This window comes from Rhinoraja longicauda, chromosome 21, assembly GCF_053455715.1.
Source record: "Rhinoraja longicauda isolate Sanriku21f chromosome 21, sRhiLon1.1, whole genome shotgun sequence".
NCBI classification, from domain to species: Eukaryota; Metazoa; Chordata; class Chondrichthyes; order Rajiformes; family Arhynchobatidae; genus Rhinoraja; species Rhinoraja longicauda.
Genome location: NC_135973.1, coordinates 30,493,561 through 30,513,497, shown reverse-complemented (window position 1 = coordinate 30,513,497; position 19,937 = coordinate 30,493,561). Strand labels below are relative to the sequence as shown.

At 42.8% G+C, this 19,937-nt stretch overlaps 1 protein-coding gene across 1 annotated transcript; it reads right to left on the bottom strand.

Annotated features, from left to right (window-relative positions):
• Nucleotides 1-201: 201 nt before the first annotated feature.
• Nucleotides 202-19,258, bottom strand: rmi2 (RecQ mediated genome instability 2). Its single transcript, XM_078417494.1, has 2 exons — nucleotides 18,963-19,258; nucleotides 202-1,072 (listed from the first exon to the last, which is right to left on the bottom strand). The coding sequence occupies exons 1-2, from the start codon at nucleotides 19,249-19,251 to the stop codon at nucleotides 924-926; spliced, it is 438 nt and encodes a 145-aa protein (XP_078273620.1). The 5' UTR covers nucleotides 19,252-19,258; the 3' UTR covers nucleotides 202-923.
• Between the last annotated feature and the right edge of the window lie 679 nt (nucleotides 19,259-19,937).

The following is a 19,937-nucleotide window of genomic DNA, read 5'->3' as shown; positions in this document are numbered from 1 at the left end:
CTCTGAGACCCTCTCTCGCTGCTTTCCCAGTGATTCCTACTGCTCTCCTTCTCTTTCACATGCTTTTCTTCACACAACCTACCGAGTTCTTCCAGCATTTGTTTTTGCTCAAGATTTTAGCCTCTTCAGTTTCTGTGTCAAGTCTGTTTGCTCCAGCTTAAAGGGTGACATTTTGTACTTAATAAACACTTGGCCTTTTGTATTCAACAATGCAGCTCATTTTATTTTGTCCCAAGAAACAGTCCAGGTTAACATTGATTTATTTTACATATAGCTTTACAAGTTAATTTAGGTAATGACACCTGGTCTGGAATTTAATATGATATTTTAAACTTTGGAAAAAATAAATAAGTAACGAGTAAAGTGATAATGTTCCATAAACAATGCCATTAACACTATTGATGCTTTACACAATGGACATTAATTACCCCAGCTCAGACAGGTTTCCTGGAAACCTTCAGCAATGAGGCCGTGCAGTCATGAAATTGTTGTTCCCATTGAATGAGTAAAAAAAGCTCTGAAAATTGACATATTGCACATAAAAGAGAATAAACACCAAAGAAGTCTGCAATGGCAAATCAGTGCTCGGAATCCTGGTCATTGTGATAACATGTTCAAGCTGTTCTTCCTCTTCTCATTTCATTATAAAAGTTCCCAATTGCCACACTGCCCAGAGTTCCTAACGATGTTTCCCTGGTCATTAATCATTATGCAACTGGATCCGAGGATTTAAAAAAAAGTTCTTCCCAGGATAATAATAAATCAGTTTCATAAACCAAATAATTTGATGTTTTCCAACTCCTATCCATTGTGACACAATTGCATCCAAGTATTTCAGAAGCTTCTCAAAGACGTTGTGTTCTCATTCTGTTTGCATTTCAAGTTGATATTAAATTGAACAGAAGGCTCCTTTTTGGATAAATCTATGGCATATTTTGCTGGAGGTCCTCCACTTCAAGTTTCCACATGCTCTTATGCAAAGGATTACCAGAGAGATTTGTCAGCTTGACAGCACGCACAACAGGCTCGGGTCTGCATGACTGGACCACCCCCATCACCATCACGTAGTTTCCTGCAAGAAAATATTTCAGTAATGAAGTTTCTCATAATCAATAGACAATAGGTGCAGGAGTAGGCCATTCGGCCCTTCGAGCCAGCACCGCCATTCAATGTGATCGTGGCTGATCATCCACAATCAGTACCTCGTTCCTGCCCTTTCCCCATACCCCCTGACTCCGCTATCATTAAGAGCTCTATCTAACGCTCTCTTGAAAGCATCCAGACAATTGGCCTCCACTGCCTTCTGAGGCAGAGAATTCCAGATTTACAACTCTCCGAGTAAAAAAGTTTTTCCTCATCTCCGTTCTAAATGGCCTACCCCATATTCTTAAACTGTGGCCCCTGGTTCTGCACTCCCCCAACATTGGGAACATGTTTCCTGCCTCTAGCGTATCCAATCCCTTAATAACCTTATATGTATCAATAAGATCCCCTCTCATCCTTCTAAATTCCAGTGTATACAAGCCCAGTTGCTCCAGTCTTTCAACACACGACAGTTCCGCCATTCCGGGAATTAACTTAGTGAACCTACGCTGCACTCCCTCAATAGCAAGAATGTCCTTCCTCAAATTTGGAGACCAAACCTACACACAGTACTCCAGGTGCGGTCTCACTAGGGCCCTGTACAACTGCAGAAGGACCTCTTTGCTCCTATACTCAACTCCTCTTCTCATGAAGGCCAACATGCCATTAGCTTTCTTCACTGCCTGCTGTACCTGCATGCTTACTTTCAGTGACTGATGAACAAGGACACCCAGATCTCTTTATACTTCCCCTTTTCCTAACGACACCATTCAGATAATAATCTGCCTTCCTGTTCTTACCACCAAAGTGGATAACCTCACAATTATCCACATTAAACTGCATCTGCCATGCATCCGCCCACTCACACAACCTGTCCAAGTCACCCTGCAACCTCATAGCATCCTCCTCACAGTTCACACTACCACCCAGCTTTGTGTCATCTGCAAATTTGCTAGTTACTTTTAATCCCTTCATCCAAGTCATTAATGCATATTGTAAATAGCTGCGGTCCTAGCACTGAGCCTTGCGGTACCCCACTAGTCACTGCCTGCCATTCTGAAAGGGACCCGTTAATCCCTACTCTTTGTTTCCTGTCTGCCAACCAATTTTCTATCCATTTCCTGCCTAATGTGAATTTCCTTCAGTTCCTCCGTCACCCTAGGACTCTGTCCACTAGTACATCTGGGAGATTGTTTGTGTCTTTCTTAGTGAAGACAGATTCAAAGTACCTGTTCAACTCATCTGCCATTTCCTTGTTCCCCATAATAAATTCACCTGCTTCTGTCTTCAAGTGACCCACATTTGTTTAACTATTTTTTTCCTCTTCACATACTTCAAGAAGCTTTTACTATCCTCCTTTATATTCTTGGCTAGCTTACCTTCGTACCTCATCTTTTCTCCCAGTATTGCTTTTTTAGTTATCTTCTGTTGCTCATCAAAAGAGTCCCAATCCTCTGGCTTCCTGCTCATCTTTGCTATGTTATACTTCTCTTTTATTTTTATACTGTCCTTGACTTCCCTTGTCAGCCACGGTCACCTCTTACACTTCTCTTCCTCTTTGGAATGAACTGATCCTGCACCTTCTGTATTATTCCCAGAAATACCTGCCATTGTTGTTCCACCGTCTTCCCTGCTAGGGTCTCTTTCCAGTCAACTCTGGCCAGTTCCTCCCTCATGCCTCCATAGTCCCCCTTGCTCAACTGCAATACTGACACTTCCAATTTTCCCTTCTCCCTCTCAAACTGTAGATTAAAACTTTATCATATTATGATCACTACCTAATGGCTCTTTAACCTTGAGTTCCCTTATCAAATCCGGTTCATTACACAACACTAAATCCAGAATTGCCTTCTCCCTGGTCGGCTCCAGTACAAGCTGCACTAAGAATCCATCTCGGAGGCACTCCACAAACTCTCTTTCTTGGGGTCCATTACCAAGCTGATTTTCCCAGTCTACCAGCATGTTGAAATCTCCCATAACCACTGTAGCATTACTTTTGCGACATGCCAATTTTAACTCTTGATTCAACTTGCAACCTATATCCAGGCTACTGTTTGGGGGCCTGTCAATAACTCCCATTAGGGTCTTTTTACCCGTACAATTCCTCAGCTCTGTCCATACTGATTCAACATCTCCTGATTCTATGTCACCCCTTGCAAGGGATTGAAGATCATTCCTTACCAACAGAGCGACCCCACCCCCTCTGCCCACCTGTCTGTCTTTTCTATATGTTGTGTACCCCTGAATATTCAGCTCCCAGCCCTGGTCCTCTTGCAGCCATGTCTCAGTGATTCACACAACATCATACTTGCCAATATCTAACTGAGCCTCAAGCTCATCCACTTTATTTTTTATGCTTTGCACATTCAAATACAACTTAAACTTCGGTATTCACCTCCCCTCTCACACCGGTCACTATTGGCCCTGACCTTACTCCCTTATCCCTTCTCGAACATTCCTTCCCATTAATTTGGGAGTCCCAAGTATGACACTTAAAGAACATTACTCCAGACAGTGAAAAATCAAAAAAATGCGGGATATATTCATGTTCTTAAGGGATGGAAGCAGAATTAGGTCATTTGGCCCATCGTCTAAGTCGTTCAAACATGCCTGATCTATCTCTCCCTCCGAACACAAAGTGTGGTGGGTGTATGGAACAAGCTGCCAGAGGAGATAGTTGAGGCAGGTACTAACGCAACATTTAAGAGACATTTGGACAGGTACATGAAAGGATAAGTTTAGAGGGTTATGGGCCAAGTGCAGGCACGTGGGACTAGTGTAGATGGGGTATGTTCATTGGCATGGGAAAGTTGGGCCAAAGGGCTTGTTTCCACACTGTCTGACTCGACGCTATAATGAATTTACATCCATTTTTCAATTCCTCAAGGAGCAATAAAGAATACCCAAATCACAGCATAGTTAATTGTTTGAAACTACTGGAAATCATTAAAGCAATTGTAAACCCATTAATTTCAGTGACTTATTTCTGTACTCACTGGTTGTTGTGGTTTTGCCAACTATGATTCAGATTAAGTGCTAAGTGATGCATTTTGCAAGATCAAATCAGAATAGGACATAGACAGTAAATGATCTAAAAGATTGGTCAGACCACACCTGGAGCATTACGCGCAGTTCTGGTCACATTAGAGGAAGGATGTGATGAGCCGGAAATAATGTAGAGGAGATTCACCATTTCAGTCATAAGGAGAAACTGAATAGGCTGGTTTACATTCATGGAGTGGCGTTGGCTAACAAGTGAACTGATAGAGGTATATAAATGATGAGGGGAGTAGATGACAATGATTTTTCCCCTTGGTGAAGAAGCCTAATAAATGAGAGCATGGAGGTGGGAGGTTTAAATTGATTTCCCCTTTCCCTCCCACGCCCGGAATGATTGGAGTTTACGCTGCCTGAGGGGGTGACGGGGTCAACTACTCTCACAATATTCTATAAGCATCAAGACCAACACTTGAATTGATAAGGAATAGGAGGATTTGGACCAAATCCAGGTAAATGGGACCATTATGGATAACTACAAAGATTGGCTCGACTTGGTTGGCCTAAGGGTCTGTTTCGTAAAGCACGACTCTATAACTCTGCTTTAAAAGTACTCAGCTTTAAAAGTCCTTTGGCACATTCCTGGCTCATGAAAGGTCCTGTGCAAAAATTAGCCTCACTTGTTGATCTGTGACCAATGATTTTGCAACCTGACATCAGTCTCAAAGCCTCTATTGTGATCAAATGAGATGAAATCCACTGCACACGAACTACACAAAATACATTGCAGCTCATGCAAATGGAAACAAAGCTTGGACACCATTCGCATAAAGTCCATGCAATCCAGTTACTGAAGATATTTGTGTTTATTTTTAATATACATTGAAGCTACAATTAGAACATAGAACGCAGAGCAGGAATAGGCCCACAATGTCCATGCAGACCATTTTGCCAAGATAAACTGCCTGCATTTAATCCATATCCCTGTTTCTCTGTTTGCCTATTAAAAGCGTCTTAAATGCCGCTATTGTATCTGCTTCCATCACCACCCTGTAGCGTGCACCAGGCACCCATCACTCTGTGTAAATAAACTTACCCCACACACCTCCTTTAAACTTTGCCCCTCTCATCTACGGCCCACGGCCTATAGCCTTTGACATTTCCATCCTTGTAAATGAATAATTTTGCAGTTAAAGTAACAGAGTATCGTGCCATGACCTACCTACCATTAATTGAAACCATAACTAAACTGGGCAATGAAAAGATATCGGATAGCATCAGAGATGAGAACAAAACCTTGTTAATCTCTCCGATATGAATGGTCTAATGATGGTGAAATGCACAAGCTGACATGGCGTTCTCTAAACAGCTGTTCGATTCACTACGGGTGCTACAGTTGATCAAGAGTGTAAAAGTGGGAAAGGGAGCAGACACTGATAGCAATCATCACCTTATGACAGCCTCCAGCAAGCTAAAACTGGCGTGCGAGTTTACTGAAGGTTGTTTCGGTAATAAGCAAAAGAGTGATTTACACCCAGTCTAAGGCAATGGTACAAATTGTGGATCATGTTATCACTAGGTAAAACACTTATATATTTGGGTACAACCTTTAGTTTAGAGATACAACGGGGAAACAAGCCCTTCGGCCCACCGAGTCCGCGCTGACCATCAGCTACCCATACACTAGTTCTATTCGATGCACTAGCAATAATTTACAGAACCCAATTAACCTACAAACCTGCTTATCTTTGGAATGCGGGAGGAAACCGAAGCACCTGGAGAAAACACACGCTGCCATAGGGAGAACGTACAAACTCCGTATAGGCAGCACCAAGTCAGGGTCAAACCTGGGTATCTGGCGCTGTAAGGCAGCAGCTTTACCACTGCACCAGCCTAACCATTGGACCTGACGGTGATGGATCTAGCTTCTGTGCATAATAAAAAAGCCAGAAACATCTATAGGTGGCTTCATCGCCAAGCTAAAACCAAACTCAAAATTCATCAGAGCTGAATACTTTTATCAACTGTCTATAGTGTAGAATACTGAAGAATGACTGAGGATTCAAACCGTCTTCAGTTCACACAGCTAGCCTTAAACCCTCTACCTTTTGGCTCATAACAACCTCCAATCAAGACCAACACGCACAGAGCTGTAAAGAGATACGAGCAACAATTTCACTAAATTATATGTTACAGATGTAAGCCAATTGCATCATTAGAGAGCTCCATTAAAACAGACACTTGAAAGCAAATGAAAAAAAGTTCATCTGGAAACAATATGGCAAAGAACAATGGAGCAAGAGAGACCCATTGCTCAACATAGATATTAGATTAAAGCTTAGCTTCAACATTTTCACCATGTTATTTGGACATAAAGAATAGATAAGTTCTCTCAAAACTTTGACAATGCCATATTATTGAGCACTGCTTTAATTCCTTGGATGTGATGTGCAAGTAATGATCCTTGTACCAATTCTTGAATATTCCAAGCCTCAGATTCTTCAACAAAGTGACTATTTATTTCACCATGGACCAGAAAACACCAAGCAGCACTAGGGAAATATTATTTTACAAACTGAAGATCTTTACAAACGAAGGGAATACAAAAACAAAGAGAGTGACATGCAGTGTGATTTATTTTTTAAACAGAAATGCTGATTTATAAACAATTGACTCTTCAAGGGGATGTAGTAAATTACTCCTGATCAATGCACAGGCTTCCAAGAGATTATAGCAAGTACTACCACCAATTTTGTAAACTTTACTTTTTTAATACATACACAACTCTGCTCATGCACACCATGAAAGAAAACAATTCTACAATTCCATGACAAACTGCTGAATGAGGTAATTATTAAAGTTATAAATTAAATTCAAGGAAATTGATGGTGTGCCCAATTCCATTCATCATAGCCAAGTCAAAAGAAATCATACAACAGAAACCTGAGGGGATTTTTTCCAAACACTTACTAAAGTTGCATGCAGTTGGTTCCTCACTAATTTAGAAAAAAACTGAAACTCTACTCCATGCATCTCATATGACAGAAAATTTTAAATGCAGAATGAGCAAATTAACTCCAAAATGGGACAATACATATAGTAAAAAGGAATTGCCAAAGTGAGGTTGCATGCAAATTGGAGGAACATCAGCTCATATTTCACTTGGGTAGCTTACAACCTAGTGGTAAGAACGATCAATTTCAGGTAACTTCGACTTACTGCTCTCTCCCCCTCCCCCCCCCCTCCCCTCCTCCCAACCCCCCTTCCCCCCCCCTGAACCAGTCTGGAGGGCCCTGACCTGAAACGTTACCTATCCACGTTCTCCAGAGATGCTGCATGACCCGCGAAGTTACTCCAACAACTTGTGTCTGGCTTTGGGACAATACAGAAGTTGGCTGTTAGGCACTAATTTGTCTCTCCAAAAATGTTCTGCATTGAAAAAAAACCAACTCGATTGCCAAGCCTTTACAGTAAAAACGTGTTTATTGCATATATATTGACATACTTAAACAGATACGCTAGATTTGTGCAGCGTGGTGCTGTCAATGTGCTCACCTGACCACTTCTAAAAGAACTGTCCACCAGCATTTCAACAGGTGTTCTAATATCCGGCCCAATTGCAATCAGAGGGCTAACATTATCAGATCAAAACCAACACTTACCCTTTCTTAACTAAACTTTACTGGAACTGCTCCAAGCATACTATTTATCTTGGGTATCTTGTTTGCTGGCAGTCATGACTCAAAAATCTACGTTTTTTTAAACCTAATCAGATTTAGTAACCTAGAGACACATGGAGCTGCAGATGCTGGAATCTTGAGCTAAACAAAGTGCTGCAGGAACTCAGTGGGTCAGACAGCATCTGCGGAGGGACAGGTGACATTTTGGGGTCGGGACCCTTCTTCAGACTGATTCTAGGAGGGGGGGAGCGAAAGTTGGAAATGAGTGGTGGGGGGCGGTGGGAGGTAATGCCAGTTTTTTAAAAAATGTTTCAAACAATGCCATTTTCATTCTGTTTCCCATATACAAAACTGTGGTTCAGTGAAATTCAGATGTTGATTAATTATGAATATTCGTTTGAGGATTGAAATTGCCATTTATTGAATTCTGCATGTAATGGCAACACATTTTGAATGATCACATTGGAAAGAATGAACCATTTTATTATGATACTCCTACTTCCAAAGAAGGGAGAGATTGAACTATTTTTTGCCTTCCATCACAGTGAGGAATGTGGAGGAGTCACTGTGGTGGATGTTCATGTTAAAATGTATTTTGTGTGTCCTGTTGCTTTTTATTGTTATGACTGTTTGGCAAATGAAGTTCCTCGTATGTTGCAAAACATACTTGGCTAATAAAGTATTATTGTGATTGTGATTTTTTTTTTTAACTCCTTGGCTTCCCAAACCAATGACAGGAGCTACGACTGGGAGACAGGCTCAAGCTTATCTGCACACCAGCACCTGGTAAATCACCAACTCTTCACGTACCAGCTCAATGACTATCAAGACTTTGGCAGATTTCTTGTGAAGGAGGCCTTGCACAATTTACCGATCACCAGGCCTGAGGGGAAGTCTGAAGAGTTTCCCTTTTTAATTTTTTATCATTCCAGCCTCAGACCAGTGGTAATACTATTGCCTTGAAATCAGAATATTGTGGAAAGTCCCACTTCAGACGGAATATTAAACCAAATCTTCCTCATATATGAACAGAAAAATAGTTCATTCTTAAAAAAACAGGGATATTCTGGCATTCTGACCAGCATGCATCTTCCAACATCACAAAAGACAATCTGGTAATTTCTTTCATTGCGCAAGCAGACACTCAAAGGTCAAACTGACTACCAGACTTCCCATATTAATGACTTTACATCAAGCACTGCAAGATGCCCCAAGTTCATGTTGTGATGATTTGGTGTTTTTCTCTTTGAGTCGAGAAACATGGGACTCAGTTATAGCAAGGATCAGTTAGCTCAAGCATAGACCAAGAATGAAAACCGGGACCTTACTGGGCAACATTTCCCAATATCACTTTAGTAAATATATTTACTCTAAAACTACAAATTATTACTTTTATTACCAAGCAAAAGATGTCCAAAAATATGATTTTGTCAGATCCAAAAGGCAAGTCTGATAAGCTGCCCAAGGAACTGCAAAATTAATTCATAAATAGCCATTTGGAGATTGACAAAAGCCAAGAGTTTTCCTTCACTAACAACCTACTCCCAAACTCACTCCAACACATTTGTCCAATGATAATGCCTCAAATTCAAAGGCCACTCCTAGTGTTTTTGGTATCTTCTCCAGCTTTTGGCTTCCAACCTCATCCCTGGATCCTACTTTGACTAAGCACACACTGCATCTCTCTCAGGCACTCTCAGGATCGAGACTGACTTGTTTCCGCTCCAGTTCTTTGGATTCCGTACAGGCTAATAAGCCCAAGGCGTGGCATGAAAATGTTGCCACAGATGGGGTTGTTGATGCTGGATGGAGTGGACAGGTATGTGGTTTAGGAGTTGGTGCACTCCTTCTGTTTAAGCTGAATTTTGTGAGCACCCAGCTCAAAATTCTCAATGTCGTCCAAAATGCTTCATTTTGTTTAAGGTTCCCACAGGGTTGGTGGGATGTTATTTTTCCAGCTAGGCTTTAATTAATCCCCAAATTGATTCTTCCTTCCACCTGTTAATTTATTGTTGCGACGGGAGTTCAGAATACTATAGCTGTTTTGATGCTCTCGCCAGTAGACCATGAGCTTTGTGCTCACCTTCTTTCGACACTTTGTTTTCCACCATCCACATGCTTAAAACACCATGCCACTTTCTCAAATGCAGAGCTCACATTGTATGCACTGTATTCCTTTTCCAATTGTTCTTACAGAGATGGCAATTAACCTCATTGTGTCTCACCTAGATTGGCACATTCCTTGTATATGCACATACTTGGCCAATAAACATATTCATTCATTCATTCATTCATTCATTCATTCATTCATTCATTCATTCAATAACAAAGCAGTTGACTTCCTAGGCTTTGATGCAAGGGCTTGGCTTAAGACTTGGCTGTGCTTCATAGGCATAAAAAATACATGTAAGTGCATACTCACAGACCCGGATACATGTGTAGGTGCCTGTCAGCACGTGCACAAGCCTACACAAGCTCTTTCCCATTGCCTTTTCCCCAACCCCCTCTACTCACACCCCCACCTACTACTTCAGCCAGCTCTCTTTCCATACCCTCCCTCGGGATCTTTCCAGTTGCATGAAATTCCCACTTGCAGAAACCCTACCTTTAACCCTTAAGAGGCTGCCCCTTTCTTTTGAACCTCATTACTTTGATGCCATCTTCGTTCCCTTCTCCGTTCATTGACCCTCTGCTCTCTACTCCTCTGCACCATTTCATTTCCAACCCTTTGCACCAGCAGCACCTAAAGTCACCCAGCCCTGAGAAAAGCCCTATGCACCAACAACATTCCCTTAGCAAGAGAATGTTTGGTTTGCAACCTCAAGTCAGTCAGTACACACAAGCTACATTTGAAATCCTGTTCAATAACTAATGTCTCGCCAGCTTCATTGTCTAGGTGCATTTCAGACTTATAACTCCGTCTTACCAGAATGTTGAAACTAAACTTCTATTTCCTCTTTAAAGCTGAAGGAAAAGAAAACCACAAAGCAGTTCTGGGTTCTGACACAATGAACTTTCAGCCAAACAAGTCACTATGACATATCAAAAGAATATGTCTAACAGAACCAAGAGCCACTTTCCTCTGGTGCAGTTTCATTTGAGCTTCACATCCTCTCATATAAACCATTAGTTGCATAAACATGCTTTTGTGCAAGGAATTTTGACTGAGTTAACCACATTTTAAATGCATTTCAACTGCAGATAAACTTTCACTTTCTCACTCATTACAATCATTAAATGTCATAATAATAGCTTTAATATTCAGAGCTACCTAAATTGCGAATGGCAGCTATACAAGAAATTCAATTGCAAACTGACACTTTCCTTTTCCTCCTATCAAGCTGGAAGATTTTTTCTTTCGTATTCCAATGAACATTTTAATTCTTAATTTACTTGGATGTCAAAACTACAACTCTCCAGTCCCTGGATTTTCTCTGCTGCTGAAGGTTAGCAGTGGATTGAGCCCATCACTCGCAAGCCGAGGATTTCCTTGTCAGCAATAAATGGGAGCATCGAGCCACTGCATCGAGCATTCATCTTTCTCTGCTTTCACTGTATCATCGCCCCACTATTGCAACAACTTCGCAAATCAATCTCCACACTTCGACTGCCCTCTTTGTCATGGTGTCATATCGCACAGAAACAGGTCATTTGCCACACTATGTCCATGCCATACCGAGACATGAGGAACTACAGATGCTGGAATCTTGAGCAAAACACAAAAAGGTGGAGTAACTCAGCGGGTCAGGCAGCATCTGTGGTGTGGAATGGATAGGCAACCTTTTGGGTCGATACCCTTCCTCAGACTCTAATTTACTAGCATTAGATCTGTAATTTTCCGTGTCTTCAATAACCTTGTTAAAGTGGTGTGGAAATACCGCCTCTTGAGGCAGTGGATTCCAGATTCCCAATATGTTTCTCTTAGAACTAAAAGGACCTTTCAGCCTTTGACTTCCACGTTCTTATGCTCAAAACTTCAGAAAGGGGGTTAAAATATGCTGTTGGCGTGATGGCTTATGAAACAGGAGATAAACATGCAAATAAAACAAATAGTAGTCAAGTCAAATTATATACCGTTGAGTCTCAAATCAGTGACTGGGAAGCTTATAGGGGATTCTTAGAAATAGCATTTTCTCGTGTTTAGAAGAGAATGGGCTAATTAGAGATAGTCAGCATGTTTGTCTGCAACAGGTCAGGTCTTATAAACTTGAGTTTTTTGAGGTGATAAGGGTGATTGATGAGGATAGAGCAGTGGAAGTCTACGTAGACTTTAGGCAGGTATTTGACAAGGTTCTTCATGTGAGTTGATCCAAAAGATTAAGCTACATGGGATCCCGAATAACTTGATAGTTTGGATTTCTATCTAGCTAACCCATAGAAGATAGAAGGTAATGGGGTAAGGGTGTTAATCTAACTGGAGGTCTGTGACCAGTATTGTTCTAGAGGGATCAGTGTTTGATATAAATAAATGACTTGGGACAAAAACATAGTTAAGATTGGTTAGGTTTGTAGACGACACAGAAATTGGGAGAGGGGCAGACAATGAAAATGGCTGTCAAAATATACAGCGTGATATAATTTAGATATGAGCAGAGAAATGGTAGATGCAGTTCAATACAGGCAAGTGTGAGGTCTTAAGAGTTATACAGCATGGAAACAGGCCCTTTGGCCCAATTTGCTCACACCGAACAAGATACCTACCCTATCTAATCCCCGCGTGATCTTATGCACCTCTACAAGATCACCCCTCATCCTCCTGTTCTCCAAGGAATAAAGTCTTACGTTGCCCAACCTGTCTCTATAGTCCAGGCCCTCACGTCCTCGCAACATCCTCGCTGCACAATGGGAGATTGAATGTAAAGTATAGAATTAACAGCAGAACCCTCAAAAGTTGTGATGTACAGAGGGATTTGGGCATCCAAGTCCATAGATGCCTGAATGTAGCAAACCAATTAGATGGAGTTGGGGGGGGGGGAGGAGCGCATTAGTTAAAGGTCCGGGGAGGGGAGAGCGCATTAGTTAAATGTCGGGGGGGGGGGGGGGGGTGTGGAGCGCATTAGTTAAAGGTCTGGGGGGAGGGGGAGGGGGGGAGAGCGCATTAGTTAAAGGTCCGGGGGGAGCGCATTAGTTAAAGGTCCAGGGGGGGGGGAGAGCGCATTAGTTAAAGGTCCGGGGGGGGGGGGGGGGGAGCGCATTAGTTAAAGGTCTGGGGGGGGGAAGAGCGCATTAGTTAAAGGTCCGGGGAGAGGGGGGGAGCGCATTAGTTAAAGGTCCGGGGGGGAGCGCATTAGTTAAAGGTCCGGGGGGGGAGCGCATTAGTTAAAGGTTCGGGGGGGCATTGGCCCTTGGGTATGTTCACATTATCAAATCTGGCCCTCTTTGAAAAAAGTTTGGACACTGCTGAATTAGAGGAAGGATTTGGAAAAAGGGGTGCAGAAGAGATTTACAAAGATGCTGCCTGGTTTAGAGGCTATTAGCTACAAGGAGAATTTGGACAAACTTAGATTGCTTTCTCTGATGCATCGGAGGTTGAGGGTAGACCTATTAAACGTTTATATTGTGAGAGGCATAGATAGGATAGACATTCAGGACCTTTTTCCAAGAGTTGTAATGTCAAATCCAGGAAGGTATAGTTTTAAGATGAGGGAGGGAAAGTTGAAAGATGTTGTTGGTGCCTGAAATGCACTATCAAGGGTGGTGGTGGTGGAAGCAGATACGATAGAGAAATTTAAGAGGCTTCAGAACGTGATTAGTTTAATTTGGCATCATATTCAGCACAAACATTATTTGCGGAAGGTCCTGTTTCTGTGCTGCATTGTTCTGTATTCTACATGTTGCCTTTAATGTCAGAGGACAAAAGAAATCTTGCCACAAGTGTAACGGCCACAGTACAGTTATCACCTCCCTATCCAAGAAAGGATAAGTTTGCCTTTGGAAACTATGTGTATAGATTTACTGGATTCCTAGAATAGGAGAGTAATCCAATAAGGAAAGATACAGTGAGAGCAGCCTATATTTAACTGGAGTTCAGAATCAATTTGAGTTACACAATATTTTGAATGAAAGTGACAGAGTGAATGCCAAGAGGTTGCATCCTCAAACTGAAGAATTCAAAACCAGTGGGCCCAGGTTCCGATTAAGGTGGAAGATCATTTACAATGAAGAGGTTTGCAATTCCTTCAAATTCAAAAAGCTGTGGTTGTTCAGTCATTATGTCATAATGAATGCTGAAATCATTTGACTTTTCAGCATCAACAGCTTGAGAATTAGACAGAAAAGTGAACTTGAGGCACAGGATCATAACACATGACCTGCTATCCCAGTACCTGCTTCCAACACCACCACAGTGCATTCCAGGCACCTACCCCATCTTTCAACTTTCCTTCTCTCACCTTAAACCTACACGTCCAGTATTTGAGGCGTGAGATGTTTGAGATTGGTAGAGAAGTTTGGAAATAAGCATCAATAGGCTTATTTTTCCTTGTATCTCTTCATGAATCTTGTTTATTCCAGCAGCAGGAGCAACATTGGAGGCATGAACACAAGACATGACTTATAATTAGAAGCAGCCGCCCATTAGGGCAGTGGAGTTAACTTCCCTCCTGACAGATAAAAACTAGCTGCTGTATTCCAAACTCAGTTTTAAGATGGCATAAGGGGGTCATTTGCAATCTGTGGAATAACCTGCCCAGGTAACGGTTTAAAGATGCATCTGTTTACAGCTTTCGTTAGTAATAACTTTCTCAAAAAATGTATTGTAATTTATGTTTCAAAAATAGTATTTACTGTACCCATCAGTATCCACCAACACATCCATTCACCCAGCTGAACCCATACTCTCATCAAACAACTTTTCTTTCAATTCCATTCACTTTCTCCAGATCATAAGTGTAGCTAAGGGAACCCAAATGGGCCTTAGCTACAGTCTTTTTTGTGAATAGGTAGAAGTCTTTGTTTCAGTACTTCTCAGAGCCCTTCCTCAACTTTTTTCTTTAATAGTACATTGAAAAATGTATTGGTGCTACTTCGCACACCCACATATATATTTTAAAATGTAATATTTTTGCTGCTAATTTCCACCCTGCTCTCATCTTCCCATGTACCATCTCTTCCCATGTACCATCTCTTCCCTTTCTAGATTTCGATGCTTTTCTCTCAGGAGACCAACTTACTACAAATGTGCCTTATAAACTTGCAGCATCCATAACTAGCTTTACTCTACATCCTTCCAAAACAGTACCCTGCAAGGATTCCATTCCATTTTCCCAGTTCCTCCACCTTCAGTGTTTGCTCTAACAGTGCGATTTTCCATGCAGGTGATACTGATATACCCTTCTTCATTCCAAAATGGATTCTCTTTGACTGCATCTAATTTATTGCCAAAATCTCTGTTCTCACCCTTCCTACTCCATGACAAGACAAGGATAGTGTTCCCCTTCTATCCCACTGGTCTCCTTATTCAACGAATCACACTTCTCACATCTCAAGTTATTTCTAACAGGATTCCTTCATCACACACATCATCTGATTTCTTTTCACAATCATTTCCTCCGCATCTACCTGGTCCATTTCTCTATCCTCATCAACTACTTAATACAACACTGTTCTTTCACCTCTTCCCTACACACACCAAGAAAATGAATAATCCCTCCAGTTGAAGCAACGATTCACCTGCACTTTGAATTCATGTACTGTATATAGTGTTCACATTGTGGCCTCTGCTACATTCAAGAACTCAAATACTGCTGTGCCAAGTACCCATGTTCATTCAGCTGGAGAAATCTGAGTGAGCTTCCTTTGTTCGCCATCTTAATTCTCCATACTGCTCCTACTCTCACCTATCATCAGTAGCTCGAGGAACAAGACCTCATATTTCTTCTGGGCTGACAGTAGCCTTCTGGACATCTCCCACTACAAATTCTCCCACTGCAAATTAACATCAAATTCTCCCACTACTAATAATTTGCCTTCTATCTGTATCACCACTGGATATTTCTCCACTAAGTTATCCATTTGTTATTTGGCACGCATCGCGATTCTGTTGCCCTCTGACTAACTTCTTCAACAATTTATCCCCATAAAAAATTAGAGATATTCCCTCTGACAAAGGGTCTTGGACCAAAAACTACGTCTGGAAGTTCCCCAGAAAAGTTGATGGCCGTTTGTCAGATCTTTGCTGCTAATCTTATTCAATATCAACCGATATAAGCGAGGAAGCCAAGTAAAACTGCAACTGCTACAACATGAAACAAAAACTGAAATGGTGAAAGGATTCGGCCAGTCAAGCAGCACCTGTGGAAAGAGAAACCAGTCAATGTTTTGAGTCAGCGGCCTTTCCTCAGAACTGGAAACTGATGGGTTTACACTTTTCAAAGCATAGCTGGGGGGGGAGGGGACGGGAGAAGGGGGACCGAGTGAGATGCAAGACACAAGTCTTTATCGAGATAGGTCAAGACTGATCGGGTGATAAGGAGCACAAGTACTGAACTGCAGCAAGACACTTTAAGCATCTTGAGCTTCCTGTGCAAGACAGTGTGCTGGAATAACTCAGTGGGTAAGGCAGCATCAGGAGAGGGGATGGACAGGCGATATATCAAGTTTGGTAATGTTCCCAGATGCTGCCTGACCGACTGAGTTCCTCCTGCACTTTATGTTTTGCTCAAGATTCCAGCATCTGCAGTCTGCTGTGCCTCCATTGAGCTTCCTGTTTCTTTCCACTTTAATTCTCAATTCCACTCCCATTCTGACTTCTCTGTGGCCTCTTTCAGTGCTACAATGAGGCCCAATGAACAGCCTCAGGTACACTGTTAATTCATTATTTTCCTTTATAATACTTATGTCCCTGTTCACCCCGTGGATGGGGGGCGGGAAAGAATAGGTGCTGGAAAGGTAGTAAGAATAGACAATAGGTGCAGGAGAAGGCCATTCGGCCCTTTGAGCCAGCACCGCCATTTAATGTGATCATGGCTGATCATTCTCAATCAGTACCCCGTTCCTGCCTTCTCCCCATACCCCCTGACTCCACTATCATTAAGAGCTCTATCTAGCTCTCTCTTGAATGCATTCAGAGAATTGGCCCCCACTGTCTAAGAATACTGGCCATAGCGGACAGATTTGAACCACCGATCAGCACAGAAGTTCCAATGAGCACCACATTTTCGCAGGGACTTCAAGTTCATAATTTGTCCAGTTTAAATGAGGTGCCAGGCCACCAGTTACCGGAAAATTGGTGGTGGATTTGTATAAATAAACAACTTGGACGTAAATATAGATGGGTTGGATAGAAAGTTGCCATTCTACACCAAAATTGGTGGAGTTCTGACAGTGAAGAGGACTGCCAAAATATATAATGGGATATTGATCAGCCTCAGAAATGGATGGAGAAATAGCAGGTGGAGTTTAACTGAGCAAGTGTGCAGTGTTGCACTTTTGGAGGTCAAATGCAAGGGAAAAGTATACAGTGCGGATCTAAGGAACTTTCTCTAGAGATGCTGCTTGACCCAGTTACTCCCGCAGTTACTGCTTGACCCAGTTACTTTGGTATAAACCACCATCTGCAGTTTCTTGGTATTACATAGGAACAGCATTGCTGGTTTACAAAACAGTGGTGTGCAGTGAATGGCAAGATCCTCAACTGCATTGTTGTACAATGGGATTTCAGAGCCCAAGTCCATAATTCCCTGAAAGTGGCAACAGAAGTAAATAGAGTAGTGAAGGTGAAAGGTATGCTTGCCTTCATTGGTCAGAACACCGAGTAGATGAGTCAGAAAGTCATATTGCAGCTTTATAGGAATTTGGTTAGACCATATTTGGAGTACTGTGCAGACTGAGATTAGTTTAGTTTAAGTTGAAAATATACACAAAATGTTGGAGTAACTCAGCGGCTCAGGCAACATCTCTGGAGAACAATAGGTGACAGTTGTGTTGGAACCCTTCTTCAGACTTGAAATTAGGGGGGCTGGGGTGAAATAAACACGATGAGAAAACACCAGAACAAAATCAGGGCCGACAACAGATGACCTCAGGAAGGGTGGAGCAACTTATGAAGTGGGAAAGGTGTGGTAATAAGAGGGATACAAAGATACAAACAGTGGAAGTGGTAGGATGACTAGGGTGGGGGAGGGAATGTAGGAGTTACGTGAAATCATGTTCAAAGGTTGCAAGCTGCCCAAGCAAAATATGAGGTGCTGTTCCTCCAATTTGCATGTGGCCTCATTCTGGCAAAGGTCAGTATGGAATGGGGAGGGCAGTTATAATGTTTGGCAACCAGATCATATCGGCCAAGGCGGACTGAGCTTAGTTGTTCAGCGAAACGATATACAGGAGCCCATACCAGGAGTCAAGGTTGGAGTAGATGCAAGTGAACCTCTGCCGTATCTGAAAGATGTGTCAGGGTTCCTGGATGGAGTCAGGGGAGGAGGTGTAAGGACAGGATGGTTATATCAGTTGGCATCATGTTCAGCATGGACATTGATTGTGGGCCGAAGACCCCGAGTGGGTGATGTACTGTTCCATCTTCGATTGATGAATCTATATATAAACCAATATATGGATTGAACGTGTGTAGGAAGAAACTGCAGACGGTGGCTTACACCGTAGACACAAAAAGCTGGAGTAACTCAGCGGGCCAGAGAGATGCTGCCTGCCACCGCTGAGTTATAGACAATAGGTGCAGGAGGAGGCCATTCGGCCCTTCGAGCCAGCACCGCCATTCAATGTGATCATGGCTGATCATTCTCAATCAGTACCCCGTTCCTGCCTTCTCCCCATACCCCCTGACTCCACTATCATTAAGAGCTCTATCTAGCTCTCTCTTGAATGCATTCAGAGAATTGGCCCCCACTGCCCTCTGAGGCAGAGAATTCCACAGATTCACAACTCTCTGCCTGAAAAGGTTTTTCCTCATCTCAGTTCTAAATGGCCTACCCCTTATTCTTAAACTGTGGCCCCTTGTTCTGGACTCCCCCAACATTGGGAACATGTTTCCTGCCTCTAACGTGTCCAACCCCTTAATAATCTTATACGTTTCGATAAGATCTCCTCTCATCCTTCTAAATTCCAGAGTTACTCCAGCAATGTGTGTCTATGTTATGAAGTGAACGCAGATCCTGACACACCTCGTGTTTAATTAATAAATGTTTAGTTGATATATTGTCTGGACCCGCAGCCAGAGGCGACTTGTGCCGGGCCTGCTGCCTTTACCTCGGCTTGTGCAGGGCCTGCCGTGCGGGACGCCGCCCGCACCGACCACGGTGAAGGTGCCCGTCTCGTCGAGGAGCTGCAGGCTGGTGTTGTTCTCGGGCCGCACCTCCAGCACCGTCCCCTGCATCCACACCACGCTCACGTCCAGTGGGGCCCTGTCGCCGTTGCCCGCCCGATCCAGCAGCCACGCGGCCGGCAACCCGGTCCGCTTGGCGGCCGCTCGCAGCTGCTCGGACAGCACCTTGCAGGGCGGAGACTGCAGCCGCGCGCCGCCGCTGCCGCCCGCCATCGCTGCCCCAGCCCCAGCCCGCCCATTGCCCCTCCGCCAATCAGATCGCATAGCAACAGCCCGACCAATCGTGCGCGTCCGAATAAACCGCTTTCACCAATGAGATCGCAGAGAAACAGCCCGACCAATCGTAAGTGCGTACTGGTCAACCGCTTTCACCAATGAGATCACGCAGAAATAATCCGACCAATCACGGACAATAACGGCTCTTTGCCAATCAGAGAAGAGCTACAGCTCCATCTCAGAGATGGTCGATGGACCACAATCAGTCTGAAGAAGCCAAGGGTCTAGACCTGAAATAGCATCTGCCCATTTCCCCCAGAAATGCTGCCCAACCCACTGAATTATCCAGCATTTTGTGCCTATATTTAGTGTAAAGTAGCATCTGCAGTTCTTTTTTTTTTAAATTACAAACTAACAGTACATAAATTTTCATTCTGATAATAAGAGAAAACAATATTCTACCCAAACTTAATCACTGTGGGGGTTTTTCCCCCCATGGTGGAAATGTCCACTATTGGAGGAAAAAAAAAGGTGCTGGAATAACTCAGTGAGCCAGGCAGTATCTTTAGAGAACAAGGAACTGCAGATGCTGATTTACATAAACATAGAAACATAGAAAATAGGTGCAGGAGTAGGCCATTCGGCCCTTCGAGCCTGCACTGCCATTCAATATGATCATGACT

Excerpts from the sequence above, each read along its gene's own strand:
- rmi2 (XM_078417494.1), bottom strand. The coding sequence starts at position 19,251 with ATGGCGGGCGGCAGCGGCGGCGCGCGGCTGCAGTCTCCGCCCTGCAAG. Across the intron at positions 1,073-18,962 it reads CAGGCCCTGCACAAGCCGAG|GAAACTACGTGATGGTGATG; the intron begins GTAAAGGCAGCA and ends ATTTTCTTGCAG.